Genomic DNA, 18,171 nt, shown 5'->3' on the forward strand with positions numbered 1-18,171 from the left:
GCACCAAGAGAGAAGGCTCCAGAATCCCTAACCCCCAACATGATGGTATTTGGGGATAAGGTAAGTGGGTTTCCGTGAGTTCATGAATCTGGGGTCCTCTTGATGGGATTAGTGCCCCTGTAAGAAGAGATAGCACAGAGTTGCTTCCCTGCTCCATCATGTATGGACACGGTGAGACAGTGCCATTCGCAAATCAGGAAGTGAGCCTTCCCCAGGGAAACAAGGTGGCTGGCACATTGGGCTTGGGCTGCCCAGTCTCCAGAACTGTGAGAAATGAATTCCTGTTGTTCCTGCTCCCAGGCTGTGGTATTATGGTTGTGCAAGCTGATTAAGACAACATCTCTGATGTGTAGGTGAGCCTTAGAGGGGTAATCTATGAGACTAGCATAGAGGGTTCTATTACTACTTCTAACTAATACCTATTGATCACTATGGTTTGAGTACCACTTCATGTCTACAAATTTATCTGGTTTCACAATGACCGTCTGAAGAAAGTATTCCATTTTAAAGATTAGGGGAGTGGGTTGCAGATAGTTTAACTCACCCAAATGTGGCAGGCTGAATGGTGGGCCCCGAAAGATGGTCACACTCTAATCCCCAGAGCCTGTGAATGTTACCTTATTCCATAAGCATCTTTGTAGGTGTAAGTTAATGACTTTGAGATGGGGAGATTATTCCGGATTATCTGGGTGGGCCCCAGATGTAATCAGAAAGGTCCTTCTAAGGAGAGGCAAGAAGGTAATGTGATGAAGGCAGCAGAGATTGGTGTGATGTGGCCACAAGCCCAAGACAGCTGGCAGCTTCTAGAAGATGTAAGAGGCAAGGGATGGATTCTCTCCTGGAGCCTCCAGAAAGAACCAGCTCTGCAGGACCTTGATTTTATCTCCATAACACTAATACCATGCTCTTGTCCTCCATAACTGCAGAAGATGAAGTTTATATTGTTTTCAGCCACTAATGTTTTGGGAATTTGTTATGGAGGAAATAGGAAACGGATCCACCAAGGTTGCAAAGACGATATGTAGAAGAAACAGGACAATGGAGGAACGATTCTTTTAAACTACTGTTATTATTTCTGCACTATTTTAATAAGTTGAGCTTTGAGATTATCTAGATCTGAGCAGCAGAAAACACCCTGAGCCCCACAAGAAGACTCCTATAGAATTCAAAGAATGTCTCTTAATGACCCCACACCTTTTGAAAATTCATTATATCCACATTTCTGTGTGTGTGTGAAATGGAAAGAATCAAAGGAAAACAAAAAAGGAAGCTGTGGCTTTGTCCAAATTTATCTCTCTGCTTCTGACTATGTGGAAGGAGCAAGATCCTGGGTGGAAAGTTGTGTTTCCAGGGTTGCAGGAGGAGACAATCGGTGGAGAGGTCTGTGGCTCACAGCATAGGTGCAAGTGGAAGGAAGCCCTCAATGATCAGGAGCGTGGCTAAGTGAACAATTCAGATATGGGGCTACACTGCTTCTATCCAGAATCTTGTAGAAGGAGATCACTCCTAACTTAGGGCTCAGGATGGGACTGATGGGGGCCACATGCTCCTTTTTGACCAATGATCACAAGGCTGTTACCATTTGAGACCCGCATCTGATTTCTTGTGGCATCCATGGATTCTGTGTCAACTAGTCTCCTGTTCCCTCTAGGGAACTTAGCAACGTACCTGAGCATAATACCTGGAGAAGCAATTAGCTGACCATGACAACATCCAAGGACAAGTTTCACTCAAGGAATATGTAGCTTGAAATGAAACTAGGAAATGGGAGAGATATTTTGAGCAGGAAATATGATTCTAGCTCTCCTCTAGACTTTTATGTATGCAGCCTCATCAAGACCAAGTTCATGGGTATGTGACCTGTGCCGTTGCACAGGGCCGTGTACTTAGAAGGGTTTACTGTTCTATTGATGTCATCTTGAAATTCTTAATTTTTTTTGTTTGATTTTGACAAAAGGCCTGGCATATTCCTTTTGTGCCAGACTTTGCAAATTACATAGCTGGTCCCGGTCTGTGTCTTTATTGCAAGTTGGAAAACAGTTACCTGGGACCCTCCAAGTCATTAGCACCGATAACTGGTCTAACGATATGGACCAATAATATAGTATTAATACAATAATTTCCAAATCTAGCTGCTTCCCTGCATGGGTTGCCACCCCATTGTCCACTACTTCCTGCCACATTTAGTTCTCTTAGTACCCACCTTCAAGTGTGAGCATCAAGTAATCCCATGTCTCAATGTAGTGAACAAAAATATATAATCAAAAACCTTATAATTTTATGATGATGCAAGAGACAATTGGAACAGCTGGTCAACCATGAGAGGTTTGACCATCTGCCTATCATCTCAAAGTTTCCAGAGCAGGTTGGAATGGATGCACTGGCTAAATCTGGGAAAATCTACCTGTGCCTGGGTCTGGGGTAGAGGAAAGTAGGAAGGTTGTAGGGGAAAGTTTGATCTCCTCCCTGGGTGCATCTTTTGTTATAAAGTCATGCATATTTTGGGGCTTGAAAGAACCATATGAAGAAAACTAGAGAAGGTGTATGGTCATTGGAAGACTTTTTCCAGGCCACATCTTCCTTTTTATCTCTTGGCTCCCAATGCTTTAGACTCTTGGCTTCGTACCTGAAGGCTGGTAAATTTTTAATGAGTGACTTGAGACCTTCATGAAAGACCATCATGAAAACCCATATGATACAATCACTGGGAAGTATCCCAGGCTCTAAATTTGGACACATCTAGCTACGTATTTGAGTTTCTTCTTCCTAGAATCACCCCAGAGTCTCCCACTCCATGCAGGGAAGATGATTCAACACCATGCCTGGCTCTGTGTGCATGATTTGTGTCATGTAATAAGGGCCTTTGGGATCCACCAGTATAACCCCAAACAATAAATATAGGTTTGGAAAATTTGGTGTGACAGCAGGCACATGGAGAAAAAGCTTACACCTTGGTAAAACTAACGCACGCCTCCAATTATAGGGCAATATTTCTGTCTCTTTAAAGCCAAATAGTTCCTTCACTAGCTCCTCCCAAGCTCCTCTGAGCTTGCTGCCTGAGAGGTTTAAAGTGTGCAAACACATTTTCCTCACAGTGAAAGCAAAAGCAGCAGCTCAAACAGGTTCTTTGGAGAACAATGGGGAACTCAGCTCCTTCAAAAGAAGGTGAGCCTGGCCTCAGAACAATGGAATCGTGAGGGCCAGCAGGACATAGGGGTGTGCATGGGTGTGGGTTCTGCTCCTAGAAGGGACCGAGTACTGTGCCAGCAGCCCAGCAATGAGGAAGCTGCCACAGGGGTCTCGGCAGAAGGTAGGGTGGGACTAAAGAGATTGAGTGGCCCATGTCCTCACGTCTCCTATTTAGCAGGACAAACTTGCTGAACAGCAGCATGTCTTCCATCAGTTGTTGTCATGACAGAGTGAGTGCTGCCTGACACCCCATCTGTTTCCCTTGGTGGGAAACTAGTGTCCTCAAGGCAGGTCTTTAGAGCTGGAAGGCAATTTAGAGAGCAGTCTGTCCCAATCCCTCTTTTTTCCTAAAAGAAAATCTGAATCCCAGACGGTGTGTGTGTGGTTTCATCAAATTCCCCGGGATACCCAGGTCACAAATGGCACAGGAAGCCTAGAATTCAGCTGGCTGTGTTCTTTCCAACATGTAAGAGAGAAATGGTGTGATTGACAGTGTAACAGAGGAGGTAAGGAAGGGATGCCATGGGGAGAGAATGAGCTATTCTATAGAAAACAAATGTGCGTGAAGCCCTTTGGTTGCCTTCCTTAATTCCAGGGTTGCTACCAGTTCACGTTTCTGGACAGAGAGTGAAGTACCTCCCCTGGCCTCCCATGATCTATTTCTGATCCAATGTAAACAGAAATGTAGAATCAAGGATGTGAGAAGGAACCAAGAAGGGACCAGAGCTTGCAAGGGTTATGCATGAGTGTAGGGTCAGACATACTTTGCATTGGATCCCTCCTCTGCCCAAAGCCCATTAACGCAGTGACCCTGGGCAACTTTCCCAGCATTTCTGAGCCACATCTATTTCCTCATTTAAAAAATTAGAGTGGGGGCACCTCTCTGGCTCAGTGGGAAGAGCATGGGACTCTTGATCTCAGGGTTGTGAGTTTGAGCCCCACGCTGGGTGTAGAGATTAAATTAATTAATTAATTAATACACTTCAAACATTAGAATACTAAAAATTACTAAATTACTAGAATACTAAAAATTTTATCACTTTATCAGTAAATATTTACATATGTATGTCTGGGAGATAAAGGTCATTAAAATATACCATGATCAGACTTCAAAAAGCAATTACAATTTTTAAACAATTACCAGGTGTATTCCAATCCCCAGATTATCTCATAGATTTTAAAATTGAAATCCGGGGGCCTGGGTGGCTCAGTTGTTTGAGTGTCCGACTTCAGCTCAGGTCATGATCTCACAGCTCATGAGTTCGAGCCCCGCGTCGGGCTCTGTGCTGACAGCTCAGAGCCTGGAGCCTGCTTCTGCTTCTGGGTCTCCCTCTCTCTCTGCCCCTAACCCACTCTCATTCTGTCTCTGTCTCTCTGAAAAATAAATAAACATTAAATTTTTTTTTAAAAAACAAAATTGAAATCAGCTCCAAATACGGTTCATAAATTGCAATTCTTTCATATCTCTTAAGTTTAATTTGATAAATAAGTTTTCACCCTCCTGTTTCTTTCTGTAAAATGTTTCTGTTTAAGAAACGGTTGGTCCTTTGTCCAAGAGAATTGGACAGTGTACATTTTGCTCGTTAAATCCTCAAGATGTCATATGACATGTTCTTCTAGTTTCAGTGTTTTGTTTAAATTTAAATTTAAGGAGAGGCTTGATCAGATTAAGAATTGCCCTGTTACTTGGGTGGCACTATTTCATAGGTGCAGTTGTAAATTTCCATCAGAAGGCACCTTATATTTTCTTTTGTCTCTTTCTATAATGTAGCAGACAGTAATGATAGCCTAGAGTAACTTTGTTTCATTAACGGTCACAAATTATAATATTATAATTCTATCATTCTTCCTTCTTTTATTGGATGGCATAATCCTATAAAAGAAAGTTCCCCTGAATCATACTTTCATTTCCATAAGGTGTAGTTATTAAGACAAAAGGAATGATTGATTCTTTTTTGCCCATGTTCAGACTGATGACATCATTTCCTAGCATACCCCAAAGAGAACACTTCACTTCTTTCGCAATGATGGTACTGTTATGAATTCATGAACTTCAACATATTTGATGAATTTTAATCCATTGAAATTATTATTCTCATTGATACTCAAATTACCCGTTCTCTGTCCAGTCAGCCTCTTCAAGTTGGCTCTGTAGTCCTTTCGGTAACATCCAAACTTTTTTTTTGAAAGTAATCTCTGCACCCAATGTGGGGCTAGAACTCATGAACGTGGGATCAAGAGATGCATGCTGTATTCACAGAGCTAGCCAGGCATCCCACGGTCTGAGTAGTTTTTGATAGCATCCTCACTTTTTAGTGTGACTAGGATAGTGTAGGATCCACTTGCACATTTCTTGGCCCAGCAATGGAATCGGTACCTTCTCCTAAGAGTCCTAATGTTTTTGGTGGGAAATGGCATTTGAAGGGCACAGTATGGGCACTAAGGGTGCTCATTGCCACTGGGCTTGTCCTTGGGCTTCAAAACTACACATGTGCACAAAAAGCTAAGAATAGGACAGGATTCCTGAAAGCAATTTAAGATTTTCTTGACGTTTTTTCCCCCTATTTGGCCTTACACTATATCCCATTAGGACAATAGCCAATGAAGCAACTGCATTTTCAAGTTTCTTGGAACAATTCTTTGTGTGGTTTGTCTATTACACCAAATACTATGTATTGAATTTGCTTTTGATTTTTACCAGTTATCTTAAAATATCGTTTTTGTTTATAATTATGTAAGCTATTTACAGATGTTCCTCACTATCTGCAAGCAGAATGTTCCTATGAAATCTTTTATGAAACAAAATGACATAAAGCAGAGCAGCAGTTACCATGAATGTACATGGAAAAAGGGTGCGCATTCCCAGATCTCCCCCAAATAACCTCCCTTATGTGTTTCTGATACTTTTAGACACAACTTGTTAACAGATGCACAAATTCAATTGAGAGAAAGCCCACGTGCTCATCTGGCTCACAGCTCTGGTGGCTGGATGGTGAACCCCTGTGTGAGGTTCCCGGGGAAGGTGATTGGCAGTTGGTGTGGACAATGGCCCACTTGGCCTCTCTATTAGTTCAACTGGCTGTGAAACAAATGCGGAGCGTTGTATTCGTGTTCAGCTCTTTTTCGTACAAATGAAAAATCCTCTTGGAATTTATATCAGCCAGCAACAACAGGTACACATGTAGATCTTTCATAAAGGAAAAGAGCTGTAATTAGAACTCTCAAAAAGAAGGAAGTACATACTTTCAAGACATTTCTATGAAATCGAAGTATATTCAAAGTAGTTTCCAGCTTCTACCCTGTCCCCCACCTTATTCCTCCCACCCCTCTGTCAGTAACTTCTTGGGTGACAGTTCAGATGATCTGCCATTGCTTTTTCATGTGCATGAAATATATGTTGTATTTTGTACCTGCATTTCATGTTCCTCCCCACTAGAGAAATGACAGTAAAGTAAATATTATTTTCTTCACTTTGCCTTTTTTTTTTGCTTTATGAAATATCCTGGAGATCTCTCCATCCCGTCATAGAGAGGTATTTCTTATTCCTTTCTACAGTTGGATAGTACATCGCTGTGTGTATGTACCTTGGTTTATTCAATCAGACCCCTACTAGTGGGCATTTGGTAGGTTTTTGGTCTTTAAGTATTACAAATAGTGATGCAGTGAATAAACATATGCCTAATCTTTTCTTGTGTTTTGTTAGTGTAGCTATGGGATATAAGGAAGGTGAACTTCTTCCTCTACTCTTCGAGGTCTTCCAGCTGCACTAAGAATTACATTCACTTGAGGCAGATTAACAAGAGAAAAAAAAAAGCAGTGCACACTAATGGTCACTAATGAAACTAAGACCAAGAGAAATGACCAAGGCAGGCAGTTTTTATACTTTTTAGGCAAAGAGACGATGGATCTATGAGGGATTGACAAAACAAGGAAGACTTAACTTTGGGAGCATCTGTTAGGGAGGAATTCTAAAGAGACTTTGGGCTGGAGGAGTAAATTAGTAGAAAGTAGTGGGCTGTTTATATACTCTTCTTGGCTCTAAATCTCCTATCCCTGGTCATGAGAGTGTCTCTTTACCTCCTGGGACAGGAAGGGCACCTTTTACATGGGAGATTTGTTTCCTGCTTGCAGGGGGACAGAAGAGGGTCTTAGTAATCTTCCCACACAGGCTGTATCTTAAGTTACTTTTATATGAAATAGTCAGTATGTCAAAGTTGCACGTTTAGGGGTGACCTGCCCTTGACCACTACAGGCATAAATCCTAAAATTGGGACTCACAATCCAGAATAAATGTATATCTAATTTGTATGATATTGCTAATTTCTCCTCTGTAGGTTTTAGACTGTTTTTCTATTCTTATTAGCCACGGAGAAGAGAACCTGGTTCCTCTAAACATTTACCGACTGATTATAGCAGCAAATTTTTGCACTTTTGCCAAATCTGTAAGTGGAGAAATAGTATCTCAGTGTAATTTTAATTTGTTATATTTGGTTTTTTTCTTTTCCTACGTTGGGTTTATATTTCTCTACTTTGAGTGTTCATATATTTTTACATAGTTGAGGAGCATTGACATTTCTTTTTTTTCTTTGAACTGTTTATTCATATGTCTTGCTCCATTTTCCGTCGAGCTTTTGGATATTTGTCTCTCTGCTTTTAGGTATTCTTTGTATAAGAGGAGAATTAACCCTCTTTGATATAGTCTGACATTCGTATTTTTTTTTTATGAAATTTATTGACAAATTGGTTTCCTTACAACACCCAGTGCTCATCCCAAAAGGTGCCCTCCTCAATACCCATCACCCACCCTCCCCTCCCTCCCACCCCCCATCAACCCTCAGTTTGTTCTCAGTTTTTAACAGTCTCTTATGCTTTGGCTCTCTCCCACTCTAACCTCTTTTTTTTTTTTTTTCCTTCCCCTCCCCCATGGGTTCCTGTTAAGTTTCTCAGGATCCACATAAGAGTGAAACCATATGGTATCTGTCTTTCTCTGTATGGCTTATTTCACTTAGCATCACACTCTCCAGTTCCATCCACGTTGCTACAAAGGGCCATATTTCATTTTTTCTCATTGCCACATAGTACTCCATTGTGTATATATACCACAATTTCTTTATCCATTCATCAGTTGATGGACATTTAGGCTCTTTCCATAATTTGGCTATTGTTGAGAGTGCTGCTATGAACATTGGGGTACAAGTGCCCCTATGCATCAGTACTCCTGTATCCCTTGGATAAATTCCTAGCAGTGCTATTGCTGGGTCATAGGGTAGGTCTATTTTTAATTTTCTGAGGAACCTCCACACTGCTTTCCAGAGCGGCTGCACCAATTTGCATTCCCACCAACAGTGCAAGAGGGTTCCCGTTTCTCCACATCCTCTCCAGCATCTATAGTCTCCTGATTTGTTCATTTTGGCCACTCTGACTGGCGTGAGGTGATACCTGAGTGTGGTTTTGATTTGTATTTCCCTCATAAGGAGCGACGCTGAACATCTTTTCATGTGCCTGTTGGCCATCTGGATGTCTTCTTTAGAGAAGTGTCTATTCATGTCTTCTGCCCATTTCTTCACTGGGTTATTTGTTTTTCGGGTGTGGAGTTTGGTGAGCTCTTTATAGATTTTAGATATTAGCCCTTTGTCCGATATGTCATTTGCAAATATCTTTTCCCATTCCGTTGGTTGCCTTTTAGTTTTGTTGGTTGTTTCCTTTGCCGTGCAGAAGCTTTTTATCTTCATAAGGTCCCAGTAATTCACTTTTGCTTTTAATTCCCTTGCCTTTGGGGATGTGTCGAGTAAGAGATTGCTACGGCTGAGGTCAGAGAGATCTTTTCCTGCTTTCTCCTCTAAGGTTTTGATGGTTTCCTGTCTCACATTTAGGTCCTTTATCCATTTTGAGTTTATTTTTGTAAATGGTGTGAGAAAGTGGTCTAGTTTCAACCTTCTGCATGTTGCTGTCCAGTTCTCCCAGCACCATTTGTTAAAGAGGCTGTCTTTTTTCCATTGGATGTTCTTTCCTGCTTTGTCAAAGATGAGTTGGCCATACGTTTGTGGGTCTAGTTCTGGGGTTTCTATTCTATTCCATTGGTCTGTGTGTCTGTTTTTGTGCCAATACCATGCTGTCTTGATGATGACAGCTTTGTAGTAGAGGCTAAAGTCTGGGATTGTGATGCCTCCTGCTTTGGTCTTCTTCTTCAAAATTCCTTTGGCTATTCGGGGCCTTTTGTGGTTCCATATGAATTTTAGGATTGCTTGTTCTAATTTCGAGAAGAATGCTGGTGCAATTTTGATTGGGATTGCATTGAATGTGTAGATAGCTTTGGGTAGTATTGACATTTTGACAATATTTATTTTTCCAATCCATGAGCAGGGAATGTCTTTCCATTTCTTTAAGTCTTCTTCAATTACCTTCATAAGCTTTCTATAGTTTTCAGCATACAGATCCTTTACATCTTTGGTTAGATTTATTCCTAGGTATTTTATGATTCTTGGTGCAATTGTGAATGGGATCATTTTCTTTATTTGTCTTTCTGTTGCTTCATTGTTAGTGTATAAGAATGCAACTGATTTCTGGACATTGATTTTGTATCCTGCAACTTTGCTGAATTCATGTATCAGTTCTAGCAGACTTTTGGTGGAGTCTATCGGATTTTCCATGTATAATATCATGTCATCTGCAAAAAGCGAAAGCTTGACTTCATCTTTGCCAATTTTGATGCCTTTGATTTCCTTTTGTTGTCTGATTGCTGATGCTAGAACTTCCAGCACTATGTTAAACAACAGCGGTGAGAGTGGGCATCCCTGTCGTGTTCCTGATCTCAGGGAAAAAGCTCTCAGTTTTTCCCCGTTGAGGATGATGTTAGCTGTGGGCTTTTCATAAATGGCTTTTATGATCTTTAAGTATGTTCCTTCTATCCCGACTTTCTCAAGGGTTTTTATTAAGAAAGGGTGCTGGATTTTGTCAAAGGCCTTTTCTGCATCGATTGACAGGATCATATGGTTCTTCTCTTTTTTTTTGTTAATGTGATGTATCATGTTGATTGATTTGCGAATGTTGAACCAGCCCTGCATCCCAGGAATGAATCCCACTTGATCATGGTGAATAATTCTTTTTATATGCTGTTGAATTCGATTCGCTAGTATCTTATTGAGAATTTTTGCATCCATATTCATCAGGGATATTGGCCTGTAGTTCTCTTTTTTTACTGGGTCTCTGTCTGGTTAAGGAATCAAAGTAATACTGGCTTCATAGAATGAGTCTGGAAGTTTTCCTTCCCTTTCTATTTCTTGGAATAGCTTGAGAAGGATAGGTATTATCTCTGCTTTAAATGTCTGGTAGAACTCCCCTGGGAAGCCATCTGGTCCTGGACTCTTATTTGTTGGGAGATTTTTGATAACCGATTCAATTTCTTCGCTGGTTATGGGTCTGTTCAAGCTTTCTATTTCCTCCTGATTGAGTTTTGGAAGAGTGTGGGTGTTCAGGAATGTGTCCATTTCTTCCAGGTTGTCCAATTTGTTGGCATATAATTTTTCATAGTATTCCCTGATAATTGTTTGTATCTCTGAGGGATTGGTTGTAATCATTCCATTTTCATTCATGATTTTATCTATTTGGGTCATCTCCCTTTTCTTTTTGAGAAGCCTGGCTAGAGGTTTGTCAATTTTGTTTATTTTTTCAAAAAACCAACTCTTGGTTTCGTTGATCTGCTCTACAGTTTTTTTAGATTCTATATTGTTTATTTCTGCTCTGATCTTTATTATTTCTCTTCTTCTGCTGGGTTTAGGCTGCCTTTGCTGTTCTGCTTCTATTTCCTTTAGGTGTGCTGTTAGATTTTGTATTTGGGATTTTTCTTGTTTCTGGAGATAGGCCTGGATTGCAATGTATTTTCCTCTCAGGACTGCCTTCGCTGCGTCCCAAAGCGTTTGGATTGTTGTATTTTCATTTTCGTTTGTTTCCATATATTTTTTGATTTCTTCTCTAATTGCCTGGTTGACCCACTCATTCGTTAGTAGGGTGTTCTTTAACCTCCACGCTTTTGGAGGTTTTCCAGACTTTTTCCTGTGGTTGATTTCAAGCTTCATAGCATTGTGGTCTGAAAGTATGCATGGTATAATTTCAATTTTTGTAAACTTATGAAGGGCTGTTTTGTGACCCAGTATATGATCTATCTTGGAGAATGTTCCATGTGCACTCGAGAAGAAAGTATATTCTGTTGCTTTGGGATGCAGAGTTCTAAATATATCTGTCAAGTCCATCTGATCCAATGTGTCATTCAGGACCCTTGTTTCTTTATTGACTGTGTGTCTAGATGATCTATCCATTTCTGTAAGTGGGGTGTTAAAGTCCCCTGCAATTACCACATTCTTATCAATAAGGTTGCTTCTGTTTATGAGTAATTGTTTTATATACTTGGGGGCTCTGGTATTCGGCGCATAGACATTTATAATTGTTAGCTCTTCCTGATGGATAGACCCTGTAACTATTATATAATGTCCTTCTTCATCTCTTGTTACAGCCTTTAATTTAAAGTCTAGTTTGTCTGATATAAGTATGGCTACTCCAGCTTTCTTTTGGCTTCCAGTAGCATGATAAATAGTTTTCCATCCCCTCACTCTGAATCTAAAGGTGTCCTCAGGTCTAAAATGAGTCTCTTGTAGACAGCAAATAGATGGGTCTTGTTTTTTTATCCATTCTGATACCCTATGTCTTTTGGTTGGCGCATTTAATCCGTTTACATTCAGTGTTATTATAGAAAGATACGGGTTTAGAGTCATTGTGATGTCTGTATGTTTTATGCTTGTAGTGATGTCTCTGGTACTTTGTCTCACAGGGTCCCCCTTAGGATCTCTTGTAGGGCTGGTTTAGTGGTGACAAATTCCTTCAGTTTTTGTTTGTTTGGGAAGACCTTTATCTCTCCTTCTATTCTAAATGACAGACTTGCTGGATAAAGGATTCTCGGCTGCATATTTTTGCTGTCTAGCACCCTGAAAATCTCGTGCCAATTCTTTCTGGCCTGCCAAGTTTCAAAAGAGAGATCAGTCACGAGTCTTATAGGTCTCCCTTTATATGTGAGGGCACGTTTACCCCTTGCTGCTTTCAGAATTTTCTCTTTATCCTTGTATTTTGCCAGTTTCACTATGATATGTCGTGCAGAAGATCGATTCAAGTTACGTCTGAAGGGAGTTCTCTGTGCCTCTTGGATTTCAATGCCTTTTTCCTTCCCCAGTTCAGGGAAGTTCTCAGCTATTATTTCTTCAAGTACCCCTTCAGCACCTTTCCCTCTCTCTTCCTCCTCTGGAATACCAATTATGCGTATATTATTTCTTTTTAGTGTATCACTTAGTTCTCTAATTTTCCCCTCATACTCCTGGATTTTTTTATCTCTCTTTTTCTCAGCTTCCTCTTTTTCCATAACTTTATCTTCTAGTTCACCTATTCTCTCCTCTGCCTCTTCCATCCGAGCTGTGGTGGTTTGCATTTTGTTTTGCATTTCATTTAAAGCGTTTTTCAGCTCCTCGTGACTGTTCCTTAGTCCCTTGATCTCTGTAGCAAGAGATTCTCTGCTGTCCTGTATACTGTTTTCCAGCCCAGCGATTAATTTTATGACTATTATTCTAAATTCACTTTCTGTTATATTATTTAAATCCTTTTTGATCAGCTCATTAGCTGTTGTTATTTCCTGGAGATTCTTCTGAGGGGAATTCTTCCGCTTGGTCATTTTGGATAGTCCCTGGTGTGGTGAGGACCTGCAGGGCACTTCCCCTGTGCTGTGGTGTATAACTGGAGTTGGTGGGCGGGGCCGCAGTCAGTCCTGATGTCTGCCCCCAGCCCACCGCTGGGGCCACAGTCAGACTGGTGTGTGCCTTCTCTTCCCCTCTCCTAGGGGCGGGATTCACTGTGGGGTGGCGTGGCCCGTCTGGGCTACTTGCACACTGCCAGGCTTGTGATGCTGGGGATCTGGCGTATTAGCTGGGGTGGGAAGGCAAGGTGCACGGCGGCAGGGGGGGCAGGCTTAGCTCGCTTCTCCTTAGGTGATCCACTTCAGGAGGGGCCCTGTGGCAGCCGGAGGGAGTCAGATCCGCTGCCGGAGGTTTGGCTCCGCAGAAGCACAGAGTTGGGTGTTTGCGAGGAGCGAGCAATTTCCCTGGCCGGAACCGGTTCCCTTTGGGATTTTGGCTGGGGGATGGGCGGGGGAGATGGCGCTGGCGAGCGCCTTTGTTCCCCGCCAAACTGAGCTCTGTCGTCCGGGGGCTCCGCAGCTCACCCTCCCTTTGTCCTCCAGCCTTCCCGCTTTCTGAGCAGAGCTGTTAACTTATGACCTCCCAGACGCTAAGTCGCGCTTGCTGTCGGAACACAGTCCGTCAGGCCCCTCCGCTTTTGCAAGCCGGACTCGGGGGCTCTGCTTGGCTGGCGAGCCGCCCCTCCGCCCCGGCTCCCTCCCGCCAGTCCGTGGAGCGCGCACCGCCTCGCCGCCCTTCCTACCCTCTTCCGTGGGCCTCTCGTCTGCACTTGGGTCCGGTGACTCCGTTCTGCTAATCCTCTGGCGGTTTTCTGGGTTATTTAGGCAGGTGTAGGTGGAATCTAAGTGATCAGCAGGACGCGCGGTGAGCCCAGCGTCCTCCTACGCCGCCATCTTCCTCGATAATCTCTGACATTCGTATTTTAATTGTCTGTGATGTTCGTTGTCTCCCATTGTCTTTTAGGTCTTTATGTAGTCAGATGTATGAATCCTTTTCCTTACAATCTTTCAAATCTTAGAAAGAGTTGCCCCGCCCGTAGGTTACAAAGGAGTTGTCTGAGTTTCTTCTAGTATTTATGTGGATTGATTTTTAGTGTTATATTTCTAACGTATTTAGCATGTGAATGGCCTGAAGACGTGGGTGCAGTTTTGTCTTTTTCTGTGTGGTTTTGTAGTTATCCCAATGCTGGTTATTAGTCCATCTTTCTCCCCATTGCTGTGAGATCCTGCCTTATGGACGATAAATGTAACACGATACAATTGAACTGGATACTCATGAATATAGTCGACCAATTTGGTCTATTTCTGAATTGTCTGTTTTTGTTTTCCATTTGTCTCTGTTCACACACACTTCATACTGCCTTAATTATAGGGGCTAAAATATTTTACTATCTGGTACAGCTGGTCCTCCCTCATCGTTCTTCTCCTTGTTGACTCTACAGGCTAATTTTCTTTCTTCATTCATCCAAGTGAATTTAATAGTCAACTATTTTAGCTGCAGAGAAAAAAATGGAGACAAATTTTTTAAAATTTATATTTCTATATAAACACGTTAAAGAAGTATCTATTAAAACAGTGTTGAATTTGGGGAAATGTCTGTTCTGTATGAAGGTGTTTTTCTTCTTAAATCTACTAACGAGGATGTGTTGTTACAATCCATTTTCTCATATTGAACCACCCTACTATTTCTGAAATAAATCACAATTTATTGTGGAGTATTACTTTTTAGTGTCTGACAATTTATTTGGGATTTTTGTATTAGTATTCGCAAATGAGACATGTCTGTAGCTTTATTTATTGGTGAAATCTTTGTTAACCTTTGGGATCAATATCACACTTGTGTCATAGAAAGAATTGGAAAGGTTTCCTTCTGTTTTAAGTCATCAGGAATAGTTTCAGAAAGATTAAGTGAGATCCCCATGAAACCATCTGGACCTGATACTCTTTTGTAGGGGAACTCTTTAACTACTTTGTTGTTTTCCCATGGTGATTGAATTGTCTCATCTTTCTGTCTTTATGAGACCTACATGGATAGTAGACTACTGCAGGATTTCAGAGAGGAACACATAGGTCATAAGAGTGAGGTGATGCTTTCCACTTACCTTCTTTGACTCTTTTTCTTCTCCTTCCTTTCCTTTACACCACAGAGACTCCTGGTAGTGACATGGCAGACCCTCAGGACAACACTCTGAGGATTATTCTGGTGGGGAAAACTGGAAGTGGGAAGAGCGCAACGGCCAACACCATCCTGGGGAGTAGAGTCTTTGACTCTAGAGTTGCTCCCCATGCTGTCTTCTCCAGGTGTCAAAAAGCATCCAAGGAATGGAAGGGGAGGAAACTTGTTGTTGTTGACACCCCAGGGCTCTTTGACAACAAGGAGACCCTGTATACCACACGCGGGGAATACAGCCAGTGTGTCCTCTACTCCTGTCCTGGGCCCCACGCCATCATCTTGGTCCTCCAGCTGGGCCGCTACACGGAGGAAGAGCAGAAGACCGTGGCATTGATCAAGACTGTCTTTGGGAAGCCAGCCTTGAAGCACATGATCGTGTTGTTCACTTACAAAGATCACTTGGAGGAGAAGAGCCTGAGTGACTTCTTGGCAGATTCAGATGTGAAGCTAAGAAACATCATCAGCGAGTGTGGGAACCGCTACTGTGCCTTCAACAACAGAGCCTCAGGGGCGGAGAGGGAAGCTCAGGTGCAGGAGCTGGTGGAGCTGATAGAGGAGATGGTGCGGAGCAACGGAGGGGCTTACTTTACCGATGCCATTTATGAGGACACAGAGAAGAGGCTGAAGCAACGGGAAGAAGACCTGAAGAAGATCTATACCGATCAATTAAATAATGAAATTAAACTAGTAGAAAAGGAATATGCTCATAAATCACAGGAAGAACGGGAGGAAAAAATAAAATTGCTAAAGATGAAGTATGCTGAACAAATAAAAAATATCAGGGAAGAAGCTGAGAAGGGATTATTTAGAGATGGTTCCAATGGGATTATGAACTTGCTTTCAAAAATATGGCAGATGTTTTGGTAGTAAAGACCATTTCGTTTTTTCTTCTGAATTTACGATGATTTGCCATAGTGGTAGATTGTAGTTTCCATACATAGCTGTGACAGTAGCTTCTACTTATTCTTCCTATAACCTGACCCTGTTACTCCTGTCACTGAGTTGCGGGGCCTGTGTCCTCTACCTTGGAACTGGGCAGATCTGGGAGTGTTTCATTAATAGCAGATGATTGAAGCAACACCTTGTGACTCTAAGGTTACATGTGAGCAATGCTTCCTTGCCCTGTTGGGGTTCTTGCCCTTGGAACTTGACTGTCATGTTGTGAGAAAGCCCAGGCTGCCTCTTGAGAGGCCCCCTTCCAGAGGGCTTAAAGTCACTGGCCCACTTCCCAGCTCACCTTTCATTTGTGACTCACACCAACTTGCCTGCCATGCAAATGAGGCAACACAGAAGCGGGCCCTCCGTCTGCCCCGCCATCTCAGACGAAGTTGCAGAAAGCAAAGATGATCCATTCCCACTGAGTGCTGCCCAAATGGCAGCTTTATGAGAACAAATAAATGATGGTTTTTGTTTTTAACCACTGAGCTTCAGAATGGTTTGTTATGCAGTGAGAACTAACCAGAATGAAGCCTCTTCCCAGCTCTCAGTCCCCACCGCCTCTCCTTCCCACCTGTGTCTCTTCACACAAAGTTGGCATAGTCAGGAAATGACATATAGAGTTCAAAGACTCAGGAAAATTCAAATCAGAAATCCTGCACATGTTAAGTGTCTGAACCATTGGTCACATGTGTCGTTGCACTGCATGGTCACAAGTACTTTTTAGGGAGGTATTGGGTTTCTCTGGAAAGATTGATTGTTCTGTGGTTCATGAAGATCTGAAAGTCACAGGATTCTCTTATTGTGTTTCTCTTTTCTTTTTTAGGGACCATCCTATTTAAAATGTCTCCAATTGTATCTGAAAAATCCCATCTGGGTCACATAGTTTTCATTTGCCTCTGCAGGATCACACTTCACCCTAGCTCGTTGCCCCCTGAGGCTGATCTATTTGCACTACATCGGTGGGATCTCTTGCTCTCTGACTTCTGCCTGGCTGGCCAGTGGGAAGTCCAAGTCAGAGGCCCTGTGGAAGTAGAAAAGCAAGGCTGGGGTATCCATTCTCCCACATCTATCTCTGCAGGGCCATCTCTGACTAACTGCAACCTTACGCCAAAGGTCACAGCTCCTCCCTTGGTGGCCTTTCTACCCAACTCTTCTTCTGCATTCCAGTCTTTGTTCACCCCTTCAGGTGGGACTCAATTTTCTTATCGATACTATCAACGTCCCTGTGGTTTCCATATTCCCTGTGTCCACAGTGTGTAAGAGGCCCCTTCTCTAAACTTTCTCCAAGTACCTAATGAGAGCAGACTGTCTTTTTCCTGTGAGAACCTGATTGATAAGTCTTAATGTACCCAGTTCTCTTTCAGAGCATCTTTATTGTTGTTGATGGTTTTTCATTCCCTCTAGTGCTTGTTTCCTGACACCAGAAAAATCTCTCCTTACTCTTCCATGCTGTGACATTTTCAGTAAGTAGATGAAAGGTTCTGTCTTGCTAAAATAATAGAGAAACTTCAAAGTTAGATGGGTGACTGTCAGTCACTCACAAGGATTGCAGACATCCCAAATCCAAATTATTAGCATTTTTATTTGCCCTTTGTTTTGTCTGTGAACATGACTGAGAGTATTTACCATATCAGTGACTTTATGGGAGATGGATTAGAGATTAAGTCTGGAAAATTTAAGATTCTAAATACCCGCTCATTGTAAGATTCATCATAAGTATTCAGAATGCAGTAAAAACACGGAAGAAAAATCCTCTCATGAGAAAACATGTGTCAAATGACAAAGTGAGACCAAAGTACTCTCTGCCATCATGCACTTGTTATGTTCAAAACTACTTCCTTGTAAGTGACTCTAGTATGTCTAGAGAGCAAAGTATTTTTACCCTGTCCTTTTTCATTTCAGAACCGTTTAAAAGATATTTTCCACAAGAGATATGCAGAAGCATTCTTAATACAATTAACTTGTGTTCAGGCCATTTGAATGTGCAGCTTATGTAAGCTGATTTCTTTTCTCCCAACATTAGATTCCATTTTGGAAGGTAAGAGATAACCAGAGAAAAAACGAGTAAATCAAATAAATCATTATCTCTTCACTTGACAATCGAAATATTGTTCACTCACTTCTCTTAACATATTTT

The 18,171-nt window shown here is 41.9% G+C and overlaps 2 protein-coding genes and 1 pseudogene across 3 annotated transcripts in view; all 3 read left to right on the forward strand.

Annotated features, from left to right (window-relative positions):
• LOC115509358 (GTPase IMAP family member 7-like) overlaps positions 1-18,171 on the forward strand; it is a 146,728-nt gene that overhangs the window by 90,217 nt on the left and 38,340 nt on the right. The window lies entirely within an intron of this gene.
• Positions 1-18,171, forward strand: part of LOC115509360 — a 214,832-nt pseudogene that overhangs the window by 33,595 nt on the left and 163,066 nt on the right.
• On the forward strand, positions 3,082-16,512 carry LOC115509366 (GTPase IMAP family member 7-like). Its single transcript, XM_030308789.1, has 2 exons — positions 3,082-3,165; positions 15,070-16,512. Exons 1-2 carry the CDS (start codon positions 3,138-3,140, stop codon positions 15,960-15,962), a joined length of 921 nt encoding a protein of 306 aa, XP_030164649.1. The 5' UTR covers positions 3,082-3,137; the 3' UTR covers positions 15,963-16,512.

Source organism: Lynx canadensis, chromosome A2, assembly GCF_007474595.2.
Source record: "Lynx canadensis isolate LIC74 chromosome A2, mLynCan4.pri.v2, whole genome shotgun sequence".
NCBI lineage: Eukaryota > Metazoa > Chordata > Mammalia > Carnivora > Felidae > Lynx > Lynx canadensis.